Raw genomic sequence first — 26,227 nt, 5'->3', positions numbered from 1 at the left:
ATCTCCTATATAATCTGTGAATCTCTGAGGATATGTAGTGATATATTACTTTAAATGAAGTAAAAACCAACATGATCATACACTTAAACCGACTGCAGTTGCACAACGCAACAGGTTGCAAAAATCTACAATTACAGAACCAGCAGACACAGCCCCTTCTAATAGCAGATGTGACATCAATTTGATGTTAACTTTGCCATATGGTGCCGTTCGCCAGGCACTGGACAGCAGATATAATGGGGCCCTTACAGTCTGCCATTACATTGCTAACAGAGAACTACATTCAGCCCATATCCCAGCCATCATAGGGCGAGAGGTAGGGTACACCTTAAACAGGTCACCACTCTGTCTCCCAGCTAACACAATATATATATGTGTATATATAGAATATATAAAAATATTGTTTTGTTTTATTGTCGATGGCATGAAAGAAAAAGAAAGGGACAAATTCACCGATATTTTAATTAGTAGGTTTTGACGCTGACTCGGGCATGGTCACTGAGATCTGTTGTGTGGTTTTGTGTTGCGGTAGTACATTGAGTTATTGTTCCACACTCTCTGAAACACAATTTGTCTCAGTGTGGAGCACATGACAAAGTTACTTTGTGACGCAGGTTGTTTTGTTCATTACTCTTGTCCCTGTGGTGCATTCCAGTGAAAGGAGCGCTTGACATATTCTTATTTTGTGATGTTGAAACTGCATTTTTTCATGATAGATGCCTCAAAAATGCCAAAATGCCAGAAAATCATGATCGCTGGAGAAAATCCAACTGAGGCACAAATGCCCACACAGTCCAATTTTAGCCTTGGGACTGCAGAAAGTTTTCTAGATGTTTTGTTAATTAGATGGTAAGCAGTTAATCCCAGGGACTGTTGTAAGTTTTTCACTTGTATGTAACAAACTCGAACTTGTCATTCATGGACTTCATAATATTTTTATTCCTTCAGAAAGTTTTCAAAAAATCAAAATGATGTTTAGGTGGTAATTGTATATGCATTGTTTAATATGCTGATGATATAGCATGATTTTGAAAAGGGATTCTCTCATGACAAATCCTGGCTGAGAAATTTGCTGAAGTCAAGTGCAGTACACGTTCAAGCCTGGCTCGGGTTTTGGGGAGTGAACCAGCAATGCACGGCTGGTAATGACAGGTTCCATGTTGCCCGTGGCTTGTGGCCCATTGCACTGTTTGTTTGGAGAGTGGTGCTCGGCCGTGAAGTGCTGGCCCAGCTGGCAGCAGTTCCATTACCCCTTTGGCCCGATGGCTGGGTCTTGTTTGGACCACACCAGCCAGGCAGACTGGCATCCAGGCGGCTGTAGAGGAAGAGGTGGAGGAAGGGGGGATGTGACAGAGGAGAGGAGCTGTTGGCTGAGCACCTTGGTGCTAGGCCAGGCCTGCTGCCAGCTGTAGAGAAGACTTCCCCGCTTACACCACAATCTTCACGTCTCTGTGGCGACAGGGATCTTAGTTTGCACCTCCACGGTCAACATCATCCCATCACGATCTGTCTGAGCATGAATGGCCATGCTCACAAAATATCATTTTTTCCCCCTCCCCTATTCCTTTTTTTTGGCAGCAGATATGCTTCTGGTATGATTATTATTACTGCAACCCTCAGTGTGATTTAACACAATAGTATGTGCAGCCACACATTTGCACATTTGCTCCACAATCTAAAACTTCAGTTACTCACTTTGTTTTTGGGTCTCTTCTTTCAGGGATCTGATAATGAGAAACAAAGAGTTATTAAAGTTGCCAGCCTAATTCTGTTGACTGTTGCTTGTTAAGATAATTGCAAAAGAAAATCTTTAAAAAGATTGAAGCACAAGAAGTTCATCTGATTAATATTAGCTGAAAATCAAGAGAATATCTTGTGATTATTAATTTGATTGATTATAATGTATATGCAGTTTATGCTGACCTTTTGTGATCCTGTGTAGTCAGAAGTATATTTTCAACATGCTTTGGGGCTCTACATCTCGTTAAAGATCCTCTGTCCAAAAATAGATTCTTTCAAAATAACAACTAAGCCTTTGCCTTCCTTGAAAAACATCTGAATAAATGAAGATATAAATAGTGTTCATTTCAAATGTTTAACTGCTACACAAAGGTCCCAACTACAGCACTAAAGTGTCCTCATGACACTGGTGTAACTTGCCTTTTGGGCCAGAAATCACTCCCAGACCAGTAAGGCTGTTAGAAATGCTCAGAGGAACGCCTCTTGCACTCAAATTTTAAGTGAGCAGAGAATAACTTTCCACTTTCAGCAGAAGAATTTGCAAACAGTCCTGTAGTGTCAGACTCTGCACATACATAGTAAAAGCTAAGAAAAGTAACAATGACAAAAAGAGTTTAGTTGATTTGACAAATAAGCCTCTCAAATGGAACCTTTTTTTTCCATGACCTCTTCACAAATATCCACTTCTTTCTACATTGTCACTTAAAGCCATGAAAACCATCGCATTTCAAAATTTAGAGCCACTTTGTTTATTTTCTGTTTGCTGGGTTACATGCGTACATCCTGTCAGCCATCATGTAAACTTTAACCCCCGCCCTGTATCCGATGGCGCCAGGGCTAACATTGCTTCACTGTTAAAGGGAAGTTGTGAGGACATTGATTTCTTGGCCTAGCATCCTGGTGTCACTTTCCCAGCCTGTTTGTGGAGCCCGCCAATCCCCTCATTCTCCCCAGCTGACCTGAATGCATCACTCAGTATCACACACATGCGAGGAGCCTGATTTTCCAGCCAACAACAAATGTTTTCCTACCGTTACCATTGCATTATTATCGTACACCGCCTTCGTCTTGTGACTTGGCTTATATTAAGGCTCTGTTGGTTAGATTTTTTTTTTATCTTTAGCCTTTGGGCCAAGACTCTACTTTAACAGGACGTTGATGCACACCCATCCCATCTAAAAGTTCCCCTGTGGTATAACATTTGAGAACAGACTTGACATAAACCATTTCTAAACACTGGTTTCATTTCACCAATCTTTAATTACATCGTTTGGTAGCAACTGAGGTACAGAGCTGAAGCAAAGCACCATGTTAGCAAAGCGTATAATAGTGAGGGATACCACAGCCAGAGGACAGTGGGTCGCTAAGAGGGGAAAATGTCATACACAAACAAATATGGAAAAGAACGCTGAGGTGTTATGGCCGTAGAAACATTTAAGAATGATTTTGATAGATTTTCTAGTTGCTAGTAGTTGTTCATTTTCATTTGTATGTGGTGTGAAAATCTGGAACAGTCTGAGTTTACAACTGAAACAATGCAAAAATATTCATAGATTTAAATTTCTCTACAAACAGTTGGTCTGGTCACAGTATACTCAATAATGGTTTTTAGTGTGCTCTGTAATGTCTGTTCTCTTACCATTGCTGGTATGGATTCCAAAATAAAAAAAAATAAAAAAGTGTGCATATGTATGTACATATATCGTTAGCTTCATAGCATAAGTGCCTAAGTCATTGACTTAGTCAAATGACTTAGGCAATTATGCTATGAAGCTAACGATATGTACTTGTGTGTGTAGATATATATGTATGTATATGTATGTGTGTTTGTTACTTGTAGTTATTACTGCCTGTTATCTGTGGTAATGCAATTTATAATTTATATATTCTGTATTCAGTTATGAAGGCTCTAATTGTTGGTTGCGAGCTGCCGCTTAGATGCTTGTATGTGCCCGGGGCTGTTGATGGGTCTGTATGCAATGATGGGCGTAGCTGCGGGAAGTTTATTGTTTTTTTTTGTTGATGAGTGAGTATAGGGGTGGGATTTAATAAGTTTTCTTCGTCCCACTCCTTTTTCAGGCAATTTTTGTTTTTTGTTTTGTGTATTTTATGTTTAATATAGGTATTTGTTGTGCCTGAAAATGAACAAATAAATGAATGAATGAATGAATTTAATTGTTCTAATTATGAGCAAGATTTGACAAAATATGTATTTAAGATACCATAAACAACACAATAAGGAGCACATCAAAAATACAATAAAATAAGCAAGGTACTGTAAGACAGATTGAACAAGTCATTGCCTACATTTTAAAATTGATGATGCGATTATATCAGATTGTGTAATTTTTTTATTTTTTGAAATAGCACCCTCACAGCTTTTTTTTTTTTTTTTTTTCCTCAAGCCTGAAATCTCTAGTTCGTCTGCTCTGTTCCAGATTTCCCTCTCTAGTTCAGCAGTGACGTTTTTAGACATTTTGTTTCCTTTAGCCTAAAAGCAAAAGAGGAAAAATCATGCAGTGGTTTGTGACATTTAATTGAAAATTTTGTAGTCATTTTGAAAATATGTTTTGCCCTCAAGACCACCTAATATAAAGATCATAGCTCAGAGTCCCCCAGTATTAGCATTGGGGCATGATTTATTATTGATGCCAGCTTTATTTTAAATTAAATTTGTACAGGAATATTGTGTTTATTTCTCAGTGTCTTTCTTGCTCAACATATATTAACTTTAGCCTCAACCACAGCCAGTCAATTAATTGTAGGTATACAAAGCACTGGGTTGCATTCCAGTTGCTCAGTGTTTCAGTGTATTATTGTGCCATGAAGAGTATCATTGTAGCCCAGAGCGATGGGCAAGCCTTCCTCCAGCTCAGTGACAAAGGCAGCTGTGAGGTCATGGTCGAGGCCAGGACTATCAGAGCTATTAGTCCAGCACAGAACGACCATAACAACAAGCCCTGTCAAATAATGGTGTCAACGGTGGGATTGTGTAGCTTCATTTATGGACAGAATGTCCACGGTTTAATGGTGATGTGTCGCTTTCAATTGACTCAGTAGGTCGGATTTTACCCCTTTCTCTCTCTTTCTGAGTTGGGTGTGCTGTAAATATTTCTATATGGCATACGCTGATTTAAAAATTTTGCTTTTCTCAAACTTCAAAATGTCAGAAAGGTCAGTTGTCTAGGATAGTTGGCCTAGAGACATAGATGTGGGAGGTTGTCATGATAACTCATGTTTCACTGAAGCTTTTCTTGCCTCCCACTGAGACCTGTATTGTATAAGCCTGATCAGAAATCCCCAGAGTTGTTGTTTTTTTCTTCTTCTTCTTGTTCTTTATTAAGTTTGGCTGCAGCACAGTCATCGATATTTAGAAGTTGGCATAATGCTAAAAGTCTTAGTGTCAGTTGATGGGCATTTGTGTAGGATTTATTGTCCTTGAGCTGAACTTATAATAAATTTACTTTTATATTGTTTTGCAGTGATTTGGTGTTTGTCGTTTTGATGGGCAGACACCGCAGAAGCTGTGAAAACCCTTTTTCTTATTAAATGCGGCTTTTTTTCAGGTACACGTTTCATAGTTTCGAGCAAAAAGGTCTGAGCTTTTGGTGGTTTGTGTAGCCGTACTGTTGTGAGTCTTTCCAGGGTTCCGGATGCTGGTTGCCTTCTGAACTGTCAGAATATCCGTTAATATTGAGCCCCCTCTGCCTTGCCTTACCCTCTGAGTTTCAGCACTCCCTTTACCTGACTTACTGAATAAAATGATTTCTTTGCTTGTCTCTTGTTTTCTAGTCAGAATATTGCTTTCCCCCCTCTGCCACGCCACATCCTCCTTCCTCTCTCCTAACAGTAAACGTTAAGATCCAGGAGTGGATCAATGGCTGTTATCCTTTGATGTGCCAGGACGCATTACGAGTGGTGAGTTCTAATTGGAGCAGAAAGCAAAGGATCAATGTTGGCTGTAATTGCCTGACACAGGGATGGGTGTGAGACTTTATTATCATTAATATTTAGACATGATGTGGGAGGACCCGGCCGAGGCTAAATGTACAACAGTGGTGCAAACCTTTGATCTCAGGAGAAAAGCAGATCGATTGAGGGTTGGTGAAGAGTGGCTAAAGGAAGAGAGGTTGTGGAAGTGGGGCTAGCAGGAAGCACGAGTTATCGTGACCCACACCCTGGATTCTATCGGATTTCTCGGAAGTTTCCCTTGGCTCGGAAAAGGCCACGCTAGGCCTCAGTCCAGAGCGGGTGCCATTAGGCATTCATTAAACTGCAGTTACTGAAAGAGCAACAACTCCGCGGTTTAGTTTCCTTCATTAATCCCACTAGTTTAGCTTTGGATTTAGTTTTAATAGTGAGAAGAAGCAAAGATGACGAGATAATAGTCTTTGTTTTGTTGACAGAGTCCATTGTCAGGGAGATGTAACAAAATATGATGGAGGAGGAGGCCCTGTGGGGCTCAGGGCTGCTACCTCGGTGTCAGCAAACACGACATAATGTTACTTAATCTTATAGGTAAAGAAGGGGTCTACTTTGTGTGATGGAACACACCCAGCCTTAAAGCATGACTACAGGGGGCTGGGGCTGTCCCCTGTGTCCACAGAGGAGGCTAAGAGCACGCTGAAACCATGAAGCGGTGATTTATACTCTCAGGGCTGTCTCCTCTGTTTTTCACCTGGTTCCCCAAGGACTGATACCTTAATCATTGTACTTAGCAAGACAAAGAAGGGTAACGGGTTGCACAAGTGTGTTAGTTTTCATGTCTGTGACCTGCTGCCTGATATTAGACAGACGAGTGGGAAACCGATCAGGATCCAGGTCAGCCGGGATAATGATCCTAGAAAGGGACTAAATCAGAGAGTGATGTGTTATAAAATGACAGAGAACAAAAGATAATAAAGTTTTATTATTATTTAATTTAAAAATATGTCAAAACATATCCACTTGGTACTGTGATCATATTTGTTGACGGTTTGAAAATAGAGCACCGTAGATCCCATTAATTGCCTTGTCCACTGCTACGTCCCCTTAATAAAATTATACTGTTAATTATTTAATTAATAATGTGTTTTGAAGCTAATCTCTAGCTATAAGGTTGTAAGTATTATAGAGATGCTGACTAACTCTGTTTCTCTATGCATTTCCTCATTCTTAAAAAGAACAAGAGGTGATGTTGGGGTTTTGTGTTCAGTGTTGCCTCTTTGTCTCTGCATTCATCCTTTTTATGCTTGTGTGCATCGCTAACAGTACATCGTGCAGACACTAGCGCCATTGTAGAAAACCCCTTGTGCAACAAATGGCCCATTATGTAACTTTTTGATCATTATTCCAGCTTCAGCAGTGTTATCGCAAAGAAATGTGACTGCTGTGTTCCTTCTGCGAATGTGTGCGAAGCATGAATTGTCCAAAGTCCTAAAACAGTAACCAAAAGTCTCACTGAGAATTTATATTATTATAAATCGCACATGAAAATCAGTAAACAAGCCAGCTTTTTGTGCTTTGACCCTCAAGTCTTGGTGATTTCTGTGGCTCACATTTTCAACATTTCTGTTTTGCCACTTGTAACAGGGTCTCTGTTATGGCAGTTAATGTTAAAAGTTAGCTCAGTGTGTTTTTCCTGTGTGCCCAAATGTGTGTGCATTTCTGTTGAGCGTTTGTGTATTTGTCTGTGTGCGTGTGTGACTATGTGCAAGCGGATGAGAGAGCGAGATAAGAAGGAGATGAAGAGTCGTTCAGAAGAGCTTTCTCACTCAGAGGCGTCCCCATCTGTTCGTCTGGGCCTAATTGTTCCTGGGTGCGAAGACACACACACACACACACATTAAAAAAAAAAGGAGGGAAAGCAACTGTACTCGTCCCCCTGTCCCAGAGTTATTTCTGTAACATTAAAAGAGCGCCACCAGCATGCTCCAGATTATTGCCATGTAAATAATGGCACTTGGCTCGATTCCCCGCTAATGAATGTCATTTACTTTTTTAAACGAGGATTAATTATCGACAGAGGACCTCTCTCTCTCCTCCCACGGGGGAGCTCTTTGCAATTAGCTGCCAAAAGATGGCCGCTAATATTTATGTTTTTTTAAATACATCTATACGTACGCACATGTGCATATGTTCCTGTGGCATGGTGAATAACCTCCTAATTAGCGGCCTGCTTAATTCTGTGAGAGACTGCTGAGAGAGACCACTGATGAGGAAGAGGTAAAGTGACCCATGTCGGCTTAATGTCCTTTCCTCAGTTGCGTATGTGGGTTTTTGTTGGACGCTGGTGCTGGACATTGTTGTGAAACTAGGGTAAAAGAGAGAGTGGTGCTGCTTTGGAGCCAGCCTCCCGGTTGCAAAATAACGCAGGGAAAACAAACACGGCCCTCAAATTAGATTTCCCAAAACATAGCATTCCCTCTCATTTTACACACCACAGTGGCCAGCGGACGAGAATAGACTAACCCGTGAAATCCGCTTCAGTTTCAGAATGGCACAGTCGCTGGAACACTTGATAAACGAAGGCCCTCTGGATCTATCGAATAGCGCTGCTTTCTTCAAAATACAAGATCTTAATTCTTACCTAATTTGCCAGTGCAAAGGCAATGTCAATGTGCTATCATGGCTGGGTATAGTTAAAAAACTTTTTCCCCTTACTCTCTCTGTCTTTAACTCTTCTGTCAAATCCACCTCTTCGTTCCTCACTGCTTCCTGCCCATACGCTCCCACACTTCTTTTTCCCCCCGTACACCAAGCTGCCTCTCTGTGCGTGGGCTGCTAGAGCTAATGCACTTAACCTAACTGAAGGAGAAGATGAGACTGATGGGTAGGTCTGTCAGCAGTGACACTGCATGAGGTGTAGGCCGCCTTCTGAGCACAGACATTAAAATGCCACACAGCTAAAAGGGTTAAATTTCTTTATAATGTTTGGTTTTATACTTCTAACTTGTGAATTGTTTTTTTTACCATCAGACCACGTAAGACTGTTTGTGTCAAGGCAAACTTTTTTGCCAGTCTCTAACTCTTAACTTTTCAGCCATTTTGGCAGTTATTTAAAGCCCCTATCTAAATGAGCAGGGAGAAAGCTATAACTTCAGTGTCAAAGGTCAGTGGCACCAAGAAAAAGTGTTTCAGCTCAATACAAACTCCATGCTAATTCATATTATGGACACAGGCAACTAAAGTAAAGTTTATGTAAAAAGTACATTTATTTACATGTTTACTGACAAAGCAAATAGGTCTGGCTGCCACTACACAGCTGAAATACTCCTGAACCTCAATTATGTACATGCATGATTGGCTAATATGTCTTTGTGTATGCCTAATATTCCAGGTAAGTGGACAGTTGTTTTTTTTTGTCAGTTGGAGAAATGTCTCATCACTCATCCAAGTGTCAGCTAACGGCAGGTTTCCACTGCCTTATAAACTGTACAGTTGCATAACGACTGAAACTAGTGCCATTGCCTAACAACGTCATTCAAATGAGTGATGAAACGCTTGTTCCACTGAAAACACCACATCCAGATGAACAGAATCAATTTCTGGAAGTGGGTAATGTGTTTCCTTACTCTCATAGATTCTGAATTTTTTTGAGTGTAGCATCCCTTCCTTGTATAAGTTATCTGGCTTTTCCAGATCAGCTCAAAACAAACCTTGCAATTGCACCACATGCACCACAGTGTTTTTCAGGAGTGGATCTGTGCTCCACATTACTTAAAGTACTGCCTGTATATCTAAAATAGGGCTTGTATGTCTAGTTTGTACCGAGGTCACGTCAAGTGTGCATAAGGAAAGAAGGAAGTGAGACACAGTAACGGTCTAGAGGTTTGTCATGTCAAGACTTGTCAATTGGATGTGATACAACCAGTATTAACTACTAGCTGACAAGTGGTAAGACTTAAAAACATGCAATGGAAACCAGAGATGATGAATGTTCGCCTTCAAAACAAAAATTTTTGTGTCACTCTTTAGTAAGTGTTTGCAGTGTCTTCCATGCAAATTACAGGAAACAGCAGCGATCTGGCATCAACCTCCTTTGGAGTGCTGGTAAACAGTCAGGGAATTTCCCTAATGATTGGAGGTTACCTGGAGGTCACTGAACTGTTTGCTTGAAGCCTACGTCCACACGTACCCGGGTAATTTTGAAAACACGGGTACGTGTGGACGTAGCCTTAATCACTTGACCCTGCACTGTCACACATCCAAAATAGCAGACAAGTTAACAAGGGTAGCGGTCACATGACTACAAAACCAGGATAGAGAATTTTTAAAAGACCCCGTTTAGACGAAGTGCTCCCCAAGCCTGGACCTAAGCTGCGTCTGCGACGCGACGTCAGAGGCACGCACCTGATATATTTTAGGGGTGAGTCAGCACGAGGCCAGTCGAAGTGAGAGCTGCCACGCTAAAGGGGGTTTATGTGTCAGACTTGCCCACTGAGACAGAGGTTATGATAATAGATAACTGTGAGAAAGCCTTGGATGGATGGAGTCTAGCAGAGGTGGCAGTTACTATACCGTGGGCTATAGTCATCCCCCCCATTCGGCTCCGTGTTTTATAGCTAGATTCTGTTGCTGCTCTCTGGCTCACCTCTCAGTGTGAAATGAGCAAGTCTCGACTATCGTCCTCAGTCCGCCAGTCGAGCTCACAGTTACACACGAGCACTGCCAAGAATGGTGTTTCTGCCTGTGTCTAAACATGTGGAGCTGTATGATCTGCTGAGTGGGTCATTTGACATGTGTGCTCGGGGAAATGTTTGTGTGTACATTTAAGTATCTGCTCATGAACTTTAAAATGGATGGGCTTTTGGTTCGTACATGTTTACACTTACAGTAACATTAGGAGAGAGAGCGCTCCTAAATAATAAAATTAAGAAGTACGACATTCTTGCATCGGCACTGTTTTTCCTCCTCCTTCTCTGTCGTTTCATTGGCCCCTCTCCTCACTTTCTTTCTATCTTTCTGTCAGCAGGAGGGTGAGGGGCTTGCTCCAGGCTGCAGCAGGTTTAGCTGATTCTGAGGAGTGCGAGAATAATTTGGGATCTGCTCTGTTTCATCATCTGCTGCTGTCAGAAGTTTGTTTCTGAAGCAGGAGCCTGAACATTTGCTTCCTCGGATGATGTGTCACAAGTGGCACTTTGTTGAGCAGTTGTGTTTGTCTTTGGCAGGTTTTACATGGTGGAGCACGAGTGCAGATTGTGCAGCGACCAATCGTGCTTTCTGTTCAACATAAATCAGGGCTTTGTCAGAACTTGTGTTCTTGTTGTACAGTGTTTGATTTACATTTGCATTTATAAGTTCGTACAGCTCCACCAAAGATAAACGCCTACATAAATTTCCCCTTTTATTCCCCTTTTATTTTTTGTTATAGGATATATTCAGAAAAAAACAGGCTCAATATTGTTGCAGTGTTGTTCTCAATGTTGTCAAAATACAGACATACAGGAAGCGTTATCAGGTGAGTCAGGCTTATGGAAGGTTAAATGAAGTATTTTTCTTAGGATGCAGTAAAGATCAGTGGTATGATTTCACCTGCTAGTCATTCAGTAAATCTTCTATCCAGGTTTTCTTTGGATTTGAAACACATTTGGCATAAAACTGATTGTTGCTGCTGTGAGTTGAACAGGCTTTTATCCTGTGTACCTGTGTAGTTCAAAGGAGAATCTGTGGAAGTGGATGTTAAGCAGTCTGAAATGTTTTTAAAGTGCACATGTGCATGAAGTGTAAGTGAATAAATAGATAAACAACCACAAGACTTTGCAGACCGAGTCCCTCTGGCTGTTGGCCAAACAGGTAATTCCTGCGGCATAGTTTTGGAAGGGCCACAGCAAGCCAAGCCTGCCTCAGCAGTCAGACTGTCTGCACATTTCTGTTGCTGATGGCATACCAGGGGCGCCATTTTCCTCTCTGAGACAGACAAGCCAGAGGATCTGATTGGCCTTCCGCCAATGCACACTCACAAAGACTCCTTTGACAGCAGGTCAGTCGGTTAACCAACCAGTAGGCAGAGGGATAAGACAAAAAAAAATCCTCACCCTCTTCACTCCTAAGCTTCATGATTAAAGGGTTCTTAAAGCTAAAAAAGGGGGTGCATCCTAGTCTTCTCAAAAATGCACAAGTAGTGCATATTTTCAGGTTTATTTGTGGTTTTGTATACCTTTACATTTCATCGTGGCAAGTGTTTGCTGCCACCACAGACGTGGATCTGAGTGTGTGCTTAGAATTCATGCGTAAATATTGACGTGTGCTTGTATGTTTTGTGTGCGGGCTTAAATCCTTGTGGCCAGGCTGGCATGAGCATACCATAAATACGCTGAACAAACATCTGCTGTTATTCTTCCCCCTTAGCCACCTGATATTAGCTAATAAAGGCAACGATATCAAATCCAGTTCACGATCATGCAACAGTATTTTTTGTAAACGAAATATTTCTGAGATGGTAAATATTAGAAATGTTTAAGGCCAAACTTCATTATAAATTAGCGCTAAGCCTGTGCTCCATGATTAGCTCGTCGTGGTTATGATGTCAGCGGAGCCTCACATCTTATATTTTCATCATAAAGCTGTGTAGGAGCTGACGCACTACCTTAAATAGCTGTTGATGTTCTCCTGTGCGCTCATTATCTCTCCAGTCCAGGCTTTGCTTCTCCGCTTTCTCCTGCCGCCCATCTCCTCCCCTGTGTATCGGCCGCTTTGCATACGACTGATGTTTAAATGCTGCATTGTTAACTGACGTGGGGTAGCCCTTTGCTGACCCGGGAGGTATTTGCTCGTCTGATCATGGGGCAGCAGTTTTAATGTATCGAAGCAGCGCCGCTCCGTAAAGCCCCTAGTATAAGTAGAGACAGAGGGCGAAGGCAGGGCGAGGGATCCGTTGGTTGCAGGCCTGACAGTACAGAAGGAAGGTGATTATTAGAATATCTGTTGGTCAGCAAGGCCAAAGGGAACGCTGCTGACCCTGCATTTCCTGGTTATGCTGTGCTGGTGGGTGTTGGTATTTCGAGGGGTTTTTTGGGGGGGAGGGGGGGGGGCATTGCGAGTTTTGTGGCAAAGATGGAGAACAGGACTCCATTGATGAACAGATTCAATATTTCCATCATAGTGTGTGTGTGTGGTTTTTTTTCTTTATAACACTTTAAATATTTGCATACAAGGCCTTCTTCTGATGTTTATTTCTTATGCTCTATCTGTACGAGATGCTACACTCTTTACACTTTTTTTTTATTTCCACACTATTTATTTTGTGCAGAACTGTGGTTGCCTTTAACATCCAGCCATTGATTTACTTCCCACAGTTATTTCTGCTCTTAGTTTGTCATAAAGACTAGACAAAGATAACTGAAAGGCCTCAGTGTCAGTGAAAACCACGTTGCCTTTTACATATGGGTCTCTGGATACAGAACTCTCACTTCACCAGCTGACAACACAAGAGAAAGAAGTGTTGAGAAAGAGGGAAAAAACAATGACACAAACAGAGTACAAGTTTGTGTTTGCACCCTGGGACCTGTGTATCAAGACCCTGGCTGCACTGAAGCTAACCGGAGGCTGGCCCCTCAAAGGAAAATATTGAACACCCATACACCCTTCTTGCCTTTTTCTTACCATTCTTTGCCCTCCCTCCCCCCCCTGCTTTCATTCTCTGCTTTTCTTTTGGGCTTATTTCTTGTAGGGTGTCTTTCAGAGTGGCAGTGACCATAGATACCAGGAGGGGAAAAAAACCTGTGGAGAGGAAAAAAAGAGAAAGAAAGACACTTTGTTCAACTTGATGATTAATATTTGATGGACAGTTCCCTCATGAATTTCCCATAGCATTCCATAGTGGACTTGTGATGTGCAGAAGGCTGCGAATGGAGATTGTTTGACTCGATGCACAGCTCATCATCAGCATTAAGTGGCCTTTCCACTTTTCCATAAACAAACAAGAAATACAAAAACTAAACGAAAATGTATCTCCGAGTGTTGGAAAATCAGCTAATTTTTTTGTCCCCAAGATTGAGCATGCGATTGTGTTTCTAAGCTCGTTTGACACCGTTTTCTAAAAAAAGAGTTCCCTTTAAATTCCCTTCAGAAATATAATGTTAAAAAGCTTCAGATTACCTCCCTCCCTCTATATCTGTGTCAAGCAGTGTGTATCCTCATGAGATCTCACAACTGGATTCAGTAAATATGGATTGCCTCTTTTATTTCCAAACGTCCCAAAGCAACCCAGATGCCCCTTGACTTTTGAACCGCGGTTCACAGAAAAGCAGAGGTGAAGCAGCAATCTGCATCTCTCATGGTGCCTCACGCCCACATTGTTTCTGAGACTGAGAGCGATACCACATGAGTTTACCTCCAACGGTGAAAAAAACCAGAAAAATAAAGAATTTGAAGGAGAATTCTTAGTCGATTAACTCGGGCTGTCATCATCCGCCCCTAAAAGTTCGTCTTCTCTTTCTGTTTCCCCCTATCATTTCCCAGTTTCTTCTCTTTTTTTTTTTTATAGAAGATTGACCCTGCATGGCTGCAAGTCTTGATTAGCAGGGCTTCAGAGCCCAGAGTCTATTGATTGGGCCTCCAAAGCACTAAGCAAATGTAGCAAGAGAAACAAGTCAATAATGCTGTTACTGCAACAATCCCTGTCACACTAGTGGCTTCCCCCGCACACTCCAAATAGTTATTTTTCATGGGTTGGTGGTGAAGCACGCAATTATGAGAAAATCAGTGTCACTAAAAATTCTGGTTGTCCGCACTTTCTCGTCTTCTCCTTCTGTCTCCGTTTGAGTCTCTCTATAAACTTTTGTCTGTTCTGTCCGTTCAGGATATCGCTTTGCTTTTGTCTGTGACTTCATTCATGTAAAGACTGCTACACGAGTTTATTTTAATCCATTACTTGACTTCCCTTTCTCACATCTCCCAGGTCACTACCACCTCTATGTCTCTCTCAGCTTAGACATGGAGACCAGGGAAGCTAGTTTGCAAATTTAATGGAGCAGCATGGATTATTTAGACTGACTAAAGCCTCCCTTGTAGTGTCAAATAGGGGGTTGTGGGATGACATTAAACCCCTACTTTCTCTGTCTCCTTTTCTTTCTGGCTGCTGCCTTCTGGTTAAAGTGATCTGTACCTGCATGTCCAAACAACTCAAACCTGATGGTTCACATATTCTTTAATTGTTGTGTGTTATTTTACAGCAGTTTTCCAGACGCCCTCCTGTAGTTTTCAGATGTTTTACTCAACACTGCCTTGATGGGCAAGCATGTGCAACATTACTGTTGGCGGAGGGTTTTTGCACGCATGCATGTAGAGTCTGACACTGCGAACCTCTGCTTGCTCAGTTCTTTCATACCTGCAGGGTAGAGAAGGAGCCAGAGTGGCCTTAGGGTCAAAAGGTCAAGTTCAAGAAATGGCTCTTTCTCTCGTTCATCCGTGACTCTGAAATGAAATCCAGGCTTTGGCAGTCTGCTTTCGGCCCAAACTCACATGAAAACGTGACCTCTGACATTAAGATGCTAAGAGAAGTCACAGGTTCTTGTTGCTTTCTTTGCAATCAGGCTTGCTGCCGTCCTTAATAACTGGGATAGGTTGAAATAACTAAAAGTTCACTTTTCACTTTATTTACTAATTTCAGCCCAGTTCTTTAATCTATTCTCATAGAATGTGAATTTATTCTAGTATCCTTTAGTATAAGCCACTGCAAAGATATGTAGCTGCTTTAGCATGTGGACCACTCGTCACATTTTTATGCTTATAACTTGAGACAAGGAGACATAATAATAGAGATAATGATCCAAGCTGCATGTATAGAAACGAGCAGGCAGTACATGATTGCGACTTGGTCAGCCTTGGGTTTTTGTTTAGTGTTTTTTTACATTTGTGTTAGAAAAAGCCAGCCCGTGTGGGTGTGTGTACTTGTATGCTGTTTGTGTGCGTGCTAGTGGGCAGTATCACACCATCATCTGAATCAGCAGAGAGACAGGATGCAAAGCTAAACCACACGGGACTTGAAGCAAATATTTGGAGAGTTGATTTGAAACGGCAAACAAACAACATGCGGAGGAGCTTCCTCACCAGTTAATAAAAAAGACTCAGACATAAACACTAATATCCTCATAGTTTCTTTGGTTGGGAATCCTAAACAGACTTTTAGGTTGTATTTTGAGTGAAATGCAGTTGACGGCACCTCACGACTTGAAGTTGTCGGGACAAGTTCTTGTAAAGATAAGAGCCCTGATTTTGATATGTTTAAAAAAAAATGCAGAGATAAGGAGATACTGGTTTTTGTTTTTTTTTTCTTCCGCAAGTTATCATAGCTCTGAATTACTGCTATAAACTCTGAAAATAGTTAGGTAGTAGGTCGGATTTCTCAGCATCAGCGTTGGTGTTACGTGTCAGGCTGTGGATGTATTACTCAGCTTCAGTGTTTTTTTTTTTCTGCAAAAGTAACAGGTTACGCTGGGAAAAAAATGAAAGTGAGCAGTTGTTCTCAAATGATTTATGTGCTTTAATGACATTTCAATACTGAACAAACAATAAAAATTTATGGACACCATAGTTTTGGAGGCCTGCAGCTCTAATGGCTAATGTTATGCCCTTTTTCATAGGGGCCAGTAATCGGATCTGCAGCTGGCCCCTGGCCTTCACAGAATGTATACAAGGGGGATTTTTGTGTTTTGGGAAATCTTAGCAGAAAGAAGAAATAGTGAGAAATGTGGGGATATCACATCCATATCTTCTGCAATCTCCAAAAATACTTGCTGAATAAATAAAATATTTATTTTTTCATAATTAAAATGCAGACACGCGTTACTCTGCAAAGGTTTCAGCCACTGGACGTAGTCTGTGGAGGCTTCTAAAGCAGTGAGAAGATTCCTTTATTTAAAGCCTGAACCATGAAATTATTGACATTAAATTCTAATTTTGAGAAACTGGAGTTGATTGAACCTTATTAACCTTATTGAACCTTCTGACAAATTACCAAAAAAAGGAGATAGATATAAATTTGCATTTATGAGTTTTAATTTGTATATTTTTTGTTACAAGCAGCAGGAAATGTAAACCTCTCAAAAACTCATGTATCACATATGATCCACTTGTATTACATTTACACAAGAAATCATTTATTTTTATTACTTTTCTGTTCTTCCTGGGCAAATTTCACTTTCATTTGAGAACTCAAATTACAGTTTAGTAGTTTTCTTCTTTTATTGTTTTAAATGCCATTTATTGCTACCATGATGTTTATATCTCAGTCTTTTTCTTTTCGCTTCTAAGGCTATGTTCAGACCGAACCTAAAGTGACGTTTTTGCACGGTGAAATTGCGTTAGTAGTTTACGCAAAGACTGGTAATAACGCAAATACACACCCACGCGAGTTGGAAATGTCTCAACCTGGAGGCAAAATTTGCTCCACTTTGAAAGCTCGATTTGACTTCACTTCTGCAGAAAAAGATTGCTCGCAGAAAAGTGAGTAGAATAGTTTGACTTCCTGCTAAGTTCTAAAAATATGTTATTAATCGATTCCAGCTGTCGGGTTTACTTTAGAAGCAAGTATTTCTCTCGTTGGTTATTTGGGGTAAATATGCAGCATGTGGGCTACGAAATGGTCCAAAAACACTCCAGCGATTGAACACATACAAAAACCAAATTTGCCACTATGCTGCTCTGACAACCAGCTAGTTAAGATGAGCCATTTTCCATATTAATCAAGTAATAAAAATACAGTTGTATGAGTCAGAAAACAAATGGCTCTGATTACGGCAGCCTTGTGGAGTATACATACACAGTTTGGAAATGTGGGCTGTCGGCGTCGTCCTGTTGACTATAAACCAGCGACTTCACAAACACACGGGGCAAAAGAAAAACAACTTGGACTTGGAAATTTGAGTTAAGAAAAAGTAGGTGAGGGGAAAATAAGCAATATAAGAACTGAATATGAGCAAGGGGACAAAAAAAAGAGGACACAGCGATAGAACAAAATAGAAGGAGGGGGAGGATGGAGACGAGAGCGGTAAGACAGAGGAGGGTGAGGGTTCGCGCAAGGGAATGATCTGTGTATGTTTGGAGCTCAGAAAAGCCACCTGTACATCACAACCGGATGAGGAGAAGCTGTAGCAGCTACCCGAGATTGCTGCCGGCAAAAGAAGTTCTTAAAAATTCCAGACACAGTTGCAATATACTCTCTCTTCCTCTTCTCACCCACTCTGTGTCTTTCCCATTTCCCTCTCCATCTCCCTCATTTCTCTCGATCCTCTTTTTCATCTTCCCCACACTCACATACTCTTGCATACTCGCCTCCCACTCTAAATTTACTCCTTCTTTCTCCCTCCCTCCTCTTTTCTTCCTCCTTCTCTCTCCTTCAGTCGTTTTCTGCCCTCCCTTTCTTCCATCTTGCACCATTTTTTTTTCAGGAGAGAACTGGGTCCCAGTGTAGGCTGCTGCTGGCCAGGGTTGTTAGCCACCAAATAAAAAATGGATGAACTTCTAGGGCCCCGGTGCTGTTCTCCTGCATCTAGTTGGTGGAAAGAGAAGGGAGTAAATTGGAGACGGAGAAAGGGAGAGAGAGAGAGAATCAGGCTGACATGAAATACCTTGCTCAGAAGACATCTTCCAGAAACCTGACCGTCTTTAATGTCAGTTTTTTCTCAGTTGAGGGGAAAAAAATTGTTTTTGTTAGTACAGGTCAAAAAAAGGTCTGCAGCTCTTTCGGGGATCGATGATCTCAACAAATAAATATATTTATATAAACTGTGAAACTTGTTACATTATAAGTGAAAATCTCTCAGTTTGTGAATTATATGCTGTTTTCCTTTGATTTAGATTTAAATTACATTGAACGTCTCTCAGGTTTGGATGGCTGACTGGATGAAATGAGGCATTTGAAGACATAATTTTTTTAAATCTAGGCTGTTCATGCTAATGCGCTTATCTTTACAGTTCAGTGAGCATTTGAGTGTTAAGGTGTGGAGCAAGTTCCTAAATATTGTTTCTGTTTTTAAGTAATGTCAGTAAACAGCTTCCAGTTAGGAGCAAACTCCAGCTGTGCGTGCTTATTTCTAATAATCAGCATGTCTCTCAGACACCCCCGTGGGGGTGATAGGCTAAACATACGTGGTGGGATCAGATCTCTCCAACAAGCAGGTCAGCTTATTATCCCCGCACAGCAACGTGAACCTGATCCAGGTGTTCTGACTTGTTCCTCCTCATCTCATTTGCGATTGAAACATTGCACGTTTTTCCCGCCTTCTCTCAACCTATATTGTTTGCAGGCCAGGCTCAACCTTTTGTTTTTGTCGTGTGTGTGTGTGTGTGTGTGTGTGTGTGTGTGTGTGTGTGTGTGTGTGTGATATGATGTGGCCGGTTTAAGTTTGAGCCCCAGACCGAGAGCAGCTGTGTGTATGTGTGTGTGAGCAAGCGTGTGTGCCTCCACAATGAAACATTTATTCGTATTAGTTTGTGATAACAAGTCGAGGCATTACTTAGGACTTACCCCCACCAGCATTTCACCTCCGTGTCCATCACTCAAACCATTTGTGAACACATTGATCCCCCCCCCCCCCCCCCCCCATCCCCTCCTCCTCTCCCATGCTGTATATTCCCAGGGTTTGGAAGGAGAGCCAGAATGGCTCAGACAGCAATTGATTTTTATTTTATTGGTCTACTAGTGGAAAGAGGTGGGATAGGGGAGGGCCTGAGAGATGCAACTCCGCAGCTAAGTTTGCTCTTAGTGGGCTGTGTGTGTGTGTGTGTGTGTGTGTGTGTGTGTGTGTGTGTGTGTGTGTGTGTGTGTCTCTCCAGGTGGGATGGGCCTATCCGCTTATGTCTGTCTCACAGAGAATGTTTTTGTTTTGGGGTAGGGGCTGTTGTCTTTCCGTCTGTCTGAAGGTTGTGTGTGTGTGTGTGTGTGTGTGTGTGTGTGTGTGTGTGTGTGTGTGTGTGTGTGTGTGTGTGTGTGTGTGTGTGTGTGTGTGTGTGTGTGTGTGTGTTCATGTCCAGCCACCTCTGTGAGCCATCAAAAGCTGCATGTCTGTGTTCACATGTGTCAGACACACACACACACACACATGCGTGTGTCATTTAAGGTATTGGGGGAATCTGAGGTGCTGATGGAGCTGGCACTAGGGACTTGGACCTCAACACACACACACACTCTCTCTCTCACACACGCACACACACACACACACATAGCTGAGGTGTATCCCGGTGCTCATTAAAGCTGGTAATAAGGCTGTGCTGCTGGAAAAGGAGGGGAAAAAAACAGGGAAAGGAAGAGAGGGAGGGAGGAAGAGGGTGGGAAGGGAGAAAAAGGAAAAAAAAAAAAAAAAAGGGAGATTTTAAATTTTAATAACACTGGTACGATTTTGTAAATCTTTCCTGACAGAAAAGTCCTCATTATTTTCATCTGTCTCCGAGGAGCCTCTCCAGCTTTGCCTCCCCGGGTAAACGGACCTTTCGCGCTCTCCCTCTTTCTCCTCTTTCTCTCCACCTCTCTATTGCTTTTTCCACACTTTCTGTCTTTCAGCTGCTTTGTTGTCTGTTTCCGATCTTTGTGACTCTCTCTCTCTCTCTGAATATTTCAGCCTCTCTTAGATTAGTGCTGTAAATCTGTTTATTTCCTTTTAGTAAGGTGTTAGCTGACTGGCTGTCTGCGATGAAGGAACATAAGGAGCCAATAGCATTTCCAGTACTATGTGCTGTGATTGGCTGACATTTTAGTTAGAGTTACTGTTGGTCTGTTTTCGTGAGAGTGTTTCTTTTTTCCCCCCCACCGTACCGGGGCACCGACACAGGAAAATACTTGAGGATCATAGTATCAGGTATCAAACTCACTGTGTGTAGGAGTGTGCATATGTGGGTCAGCAGATACACCCTTGTACCTGCGGTCTTTGCGTCACTCACACATCCCCAAATCCTTCCCTCCACTTACACGCGCACACACACACACACACACTCCTAGCCCCCCTCCACCTCTATGTCAAGTGTCAAAACTGGAGGATGGATCCGGTTTGATAAGTTCTGTTCTGTCTGGCCACGTGTCAGGGCGGGATCAACTATATAGCAGAGGAAAACCATGTTCTTCACTCTCCTACCTCCCAGTTTTGGGGATTTTTTTTTTTACTTCTCTTTTTTGGGAGTATTGGGGTGTGGATATTTTTAGGGTAGGTTTTATTGTAGTTGTTTCTGGTAGCTTTAGTACCTTATTTGACTTGTTAGCTTATTATAAAAGGAAAAAAAACCAAAGAAAAAAATAGTTTGACGTATGAAATTTCATCAGTTTGTGTGGTTTTGTTTCAAATGGATGAAGAATAATTTCCCCATCCTCTGTAAAATGTAACCAAGTAGTCATTTTCCAGCCTTCTTAGGTCTGCAGTGGTTAAAAGAGTGTGATGGCTGACTTTCATGTCCCACTCTGCTCATATGTCAGTGGGGAAAACTGTGGCTCTTTACAGTGTCACAGACACTATTTTTCAAACAGTTTTCAACATCAGTGAAGTGATTTATGACGGCACCTCCACACACTAATTCCTCCAATCTGTCTAGCTAGATCTGTGTGTATGTGTGTGTGTGTGCGGCCCCCCTTCAGGTCATCTGGTCTAAATTGACCTTTGGTCGTAAGCTTTGCAGGATCTTCTCGGTCTGTGTGAACTATTGCAAGCATTAAAGTAAAGATGTACTGTTTATGGCTCCCCCTCCAAGTTTCTGATTGGCTGCCTCTTGCAAACAGAAGCACCTGAGGTTAAAATATTGGGAATATCCCTGCTCTATGACATCAGAAAGATTTGAGTGGAAAAAAACTTGCCTAAAACCAAATATTGAGAGCAGTGTGATGCCCGAGCTTTTAGCTTTCACATGTGCTGACCTAATTATTTGAAACTTTGACCATGTTTCATATAAGCGTGCACTATTTCATTAGTGTGTGTGTGTGTGTGTGTGTGTGTGTGTGTGTGTGTGTGTGTGTGTGTGTGTGTGTGTGTGTGTGTGTGTGTGTGTGTGTGTGTGTGTGTCAGAAAAAGAGGAAAAAGCATTAACATTTTTGGACGGGCCACTCCTAAAATTTATATCCATCTTCTCTTTAAAGGTTGGAGTTGCCATATGTGCTGCTTTACATTTATACTTCCAAGACACGTTTTGTTAGATTGGTGCACAGAGGATCAGTTAAGGTCAAAATAATGCATTTTTAAAAAAAAGATGTGTCCCCAGAGGGGGGAGGGAAAAAAACTTCTTAAACCGCAGCACTGTCATATTCCTTACTGCTTTGAACATTTAAGTGTTTGAAGTTATTCCACGTTGTTTGCTACCAAATCAGACTCCTTTAATAAATGCCGTTTTAACAGAATTGAACCCCCCTCCACGAGGCTAAAACTAACTTTATGTTCATTTCTCCACTGCAAGCCTCTACTAGCCCCCCCCCTCCCTTTTTTTTCTTCTTTTCACCCCAGCTGAAAAATTAGCACAACACAAAGCGAGCTGGCTTCTTCTAACACACTGCCACAGATACACACACACACACACACACACACACATACAAGCGCCTCCTCTGGGTATTTGACTGGGATAAATAATCATTGTAAATAATGAATGTCAATTAATAGGGGGAGACGTGTCCTTGCTAAGCATGCTCTGATTAGTGTTTCACTGGGATCTCTTCCCCCAGCTGGCTTCAGCCAATCATGTCAGCCTCATCCAAAACACCAGAATAAAACTGGCCTATCACAACATATGATATCATCTAATACTGCCTCAGCTTATAGGCATATGGCAAATATAGTATTATCTGTCACTATTCTTTTTACAATTTTTTTTACCTCAGCAGTGAGGTAAAAAATGCCACGTGTGGGTGTGTGTGGGGTGGGGGAGGGATACCATAGCTGTTGCTTATGTTGTTCGGGACATGGTTTGCTATAAACAATATGACAGTGTCATAATAATGTATGCATTTATTCAAGGATAAACTGTCTACTTATAAAGCAGTGCTGCTTACACACAGTAGTTGTAATGAGCTCTCTGGTGTTAGCGAGAGCATTACAGCATGTCAGAGAAGTGTCCTATTACTGGAAAGAAGTTCATGGCGATTGGTTATATATTGTTTTTAGTTTGTAACAGTATCCTCTGAATCTCATATAAAGCAGTTGATAAAATTTGTTGTTATGCGGCCGAGAGTCTTTTTGCAAAAGGAAATACAAAGATGTAAAGCATCAAAGCTTGTCTGTGGGATTTTTGTCATCCTTCCCTTCAATAGCTTCATCAGTTCTGCGCTTTAAGCTAAGCAAACGGTCGAGACTTTTGCCAGGCGGGCTGGTGGACCAGAGGGAGGCCGCGAGCTTGACTGGTGTGTCAGCTCAGACGTGGAGTTTAGAGGGTAGCTGGGTGACTGAGCAACCAGCCAGCGCCCTCCCCTCCCTCGGTGATAAATGGCCACAGCATGGGCTATTCATCTCCTGCTTAGAGAAGTGGACAGTGCCCCCCTGCTCGGCCTCTCCTCCACCCCTCCACATGTCAGCAAATGTGATAATTCTCTCATTTGTCAGGAGCAGTGGAGGGTTTGGAATCCGTGTGTGTGTGTCTGAGTGAGTGCATGTGTGCTGATGCAAACTCTGGAGAATTTGGGGGACACATGCTAGATAAGTTGCTCACTTACCAGATGCCTTGCTCTGCACATCTTCACTCCATTCCTCATCTGGTACTTTTGTGATTTTTTTATTTATTTATTTATTTATTTATTTATTTATTTTGGGGGGGGGGGGTTCAAAGCCCCCACTCCCCCACACCAACTTTACTTCGGTCACAGTGGGAAAATTTAAATGAGCAAATGAGTGAGTCGTTTTATGGCAAATTCCATCAGTAATTCAGCGATTTTTTTTTTTTATTACCTTCAGGAAACTACTGAGCCACTTTTTCCACTTTATTGTGCAAATAAAGTTTAAGAGCCTGTCAGCTATTTGTGTGCGTGTGTGTATATGTTTGCATGTCATGCTTGTTTATAAGTGTGTTGGTCTCTTTTGCATTTGTATGTTCATGTCTGTACACAAATCAGCGTTGTTGTTTTTTACAGAGGGTACACATATGTAAGCAAATCACTCTTATCACGATTGTTTTATCCAGTCACGCTGTGGTTTTATGACGTGTGCCAGCGAGTGTATAGCGATTTAAAAACCAAGCGTTCAGACCTCATGGTAACAATTAAACAGGATCAGGCTCCAGTTGACTTTTCTCCGTAGACCCGCGAACCTTTTCCTAATCCTTCTCTGTTCTTTCTCTCTGCAGGATCATCCAGAATCGGGTCCTGGTCTTCATCCTCGGAGCCATCATCCTCCTCACCATCATCCTGGCCATCTATTTTAATGTGCGAGGCCACTGATCTCCCCTGTACGCACATGCATATATACACACACACACACACTCCCTCCCCCTAAACGCAAATACACACACACTCTCTTGTGATTAATAGCGACAAAAGCGTTGTTCTGCTGTAATTAGGACAAATGGTCCCCATGAATCACTATTTCCAAAGCCTGACAGCAAGCTTTTTTTTTTTTTTTTTACCATTTCTCACTCCTTTTTTTTGTTTGCAGTTTCTTTCCCTTTTTTCTCCCGTTCTCCTTCTTCCCTTTTACTCTCTTTTTCTCTTTCACTTTCTTCTCCTTCCCCCCTCCTCCTCTGCCTGTCAGGCTCGTTCTTACATCTCCAGGGACTAGAACGGGGTGAGATGTTTTTATAATAGTTAATATTTTTCATGGTGTCGTCCTCAGCGTGGTTTGCAACCTGGTCATTTTTTTTCTTGTGTAACTTAATGGAGGGCTTTTTCTGTAGTGTAGGTGGGTTTGGTGTTATTCAGGGTGTGGGGATGCACACATCTGTGGGTTTGCACGTGTGCATGCATGAGTGACAGTCATGGATGGGGGCCCGCACTGCGTTTCTTATTGACACCAACAGTAGGCACACATACTGTATTAGCTTCTGTAACTAAATGATTCAGCTGTTCTTCTCCCCACCAATCACCCTACCCCTGCACAGCTCAGAGGACAGTGCCTTCAGTTTAGATATGCTGTTCACACTCCTGCTTTAAAAGGCTCAGCAGAGCCCAAAATAGACAAGTGGCGCTGCCTTGAAAAGAGAGGATGCACGCAAAAAGGTTGAGGTTAGTTCAGCTTGTGTTCATTGAATCAAGGTGAAAGTATTTTGGGTTGTTTGTTTTTTTTTCATTATTAGGAGGAAACTGGTTGCAGTTTTTGTTTTCAGGAGCAAAAAAGTGGTTATTTTAGAGAATTTAGAGATTGAAGAATATTAAATAAAAATTGCTCTTTTAATGGATTTTAATGCAAAAGAGACCTGACCTCAGCCTCCGTGAGTACAGCACAGAAACAAAGAGAAATGCTTCAAATGACATTGTAACCACATCTGGGACATCAACCCTTCCCAAATACATACTACATTAACTGATTCCCAAATATAAGCGTCATACTGTATGTACTAACATTGAAATGGACATCATGTATAGTGTTTTTGCTCTTACTAAGTGACTCTCTTGCTATTTATTTATAAATGTAGAGTTTCCATTCAGATTTCTGTGTTGGAAGTGTATATTTTTGTGATGTTGAAATTATTCAGAATTAACATTAATCACATGTTTGTTTCTTCTTGATTTGTGGTGGTTCTCTGATGCAGACTGTACACCAGGACCAACTGAAATATGTGTATTTCTAGTCTTTCATCTTAAAGGCTTTTTTTTTCTTGATTTCTTTCTTCTATAAATGGATCTAGCTTGTTTAAAAATTTGTACTTTTTGTTCTTTATTTTCTATGTAATCTTCGGAGGTGTGAGATGGGACCCTTGTTTCTGTGTTTGTGATGATGTGATGCATCTGCAGGTGTTTGAAAAAAAGGCGTGCTTGAGTTTACCGGCGTTTAATTCTTCGGGGGGAAAGCCATTCTTTGGGGACGGCGTTTGAAAAATCTAAATTTAAGAGCATATTTGGATCATTTTTAATTTTATTTTTGTTTGGTGGGGGGGGGGGGCTAATGCTAATGCAAGCCACAAGCTCGCACACGCATGGAAACACACACTGGTGCGCGCGCGTATGTCTCTTGTGGTTGGTGTTCCCAGTGAGGGCATTTGCTATTCTGTTTCAGGGTCATAGTCTTCATTTTTGAAGATGCGGGGGAGTCCCCATCCCACCATCCCACCCCACCCTCCCCCACCCCGTGCTATCGTCCACCATTTCACAGGCCCTCACCAGCCGCGGCGCCGTGGTCTGCTTCAAAGCCTCAAATTAATGGCCAACAAAATAGTGTGTCTCTGACCGTCCCATGCGGGGCCGACCCACTAAGAGTTATCATTAAAGCGAAGCAATAATGAAAAAAACGAAGGAAGGAAGGAAAAAAGAAGAAGAAGAGCCGGGGAAGGAAGCGAACGAGGAAGCGCGGAGGTAGGGGGTGCTGAGGGGGGGGTTAAATCCCAGGCAGTTTGACAACAAACCTCATCTGGTAATGACCCTCAGTGATTGTGGTTTTACCCAGTCAGCGTGCAC

The 26,227-nt window shown here is 41.8% G+C and overlaps 1 protein-coding gene across 4 annotated transcripts in view; it reads left to right on the top strand.

Moving 5' to 3' along the window:
• The window catches only part of vti1a (vesicle transport through interaction with t-SNAREs 1A), a 114,416-nt gene extending 89,873 nt beyond the window's left edge, over positions 1-24,543 (top strand). For all 4 annotated transcript variants that reach the window (XM_080872877.1, XM_080872879.1, XM_080872876.1 and 1 more), the window contains one exon: positions 23,965-24,543. In XM_080872877.1, coding sequence (XP_080729003.1) covers positions 23,965-24,058 — 94 coding nt within the window. In that variant the 3' untranslated portion in view covers positions 24,059-24,543. The remainder of the gene's footprint in view (positions 1-23,964) is intronic.
• The last annotated feature ends 1,684 nt before the right edge of the window (positions 24,544-26,227 follow it).

Source organism: Rhamphochromis sp. 'chilingali', assembly GCF_963969265.1.
Source record: "Rhamphochromis sp. 'chilingali' genome assembly, chromosome: 22".
NCBI classification, from domain to species: domain Eukaryota; kingdom Metazoa; phylum Chordata; class Actinopteri; order Cichliformes; family Cichlidae; genus Rhamphochromis; species Rhamphochromis sp. 'chilingali'.
Note: the sequence above shows the minus strand (reverse complement) of the source record. Positions and strands in the feature narration are given on the sequence as shown.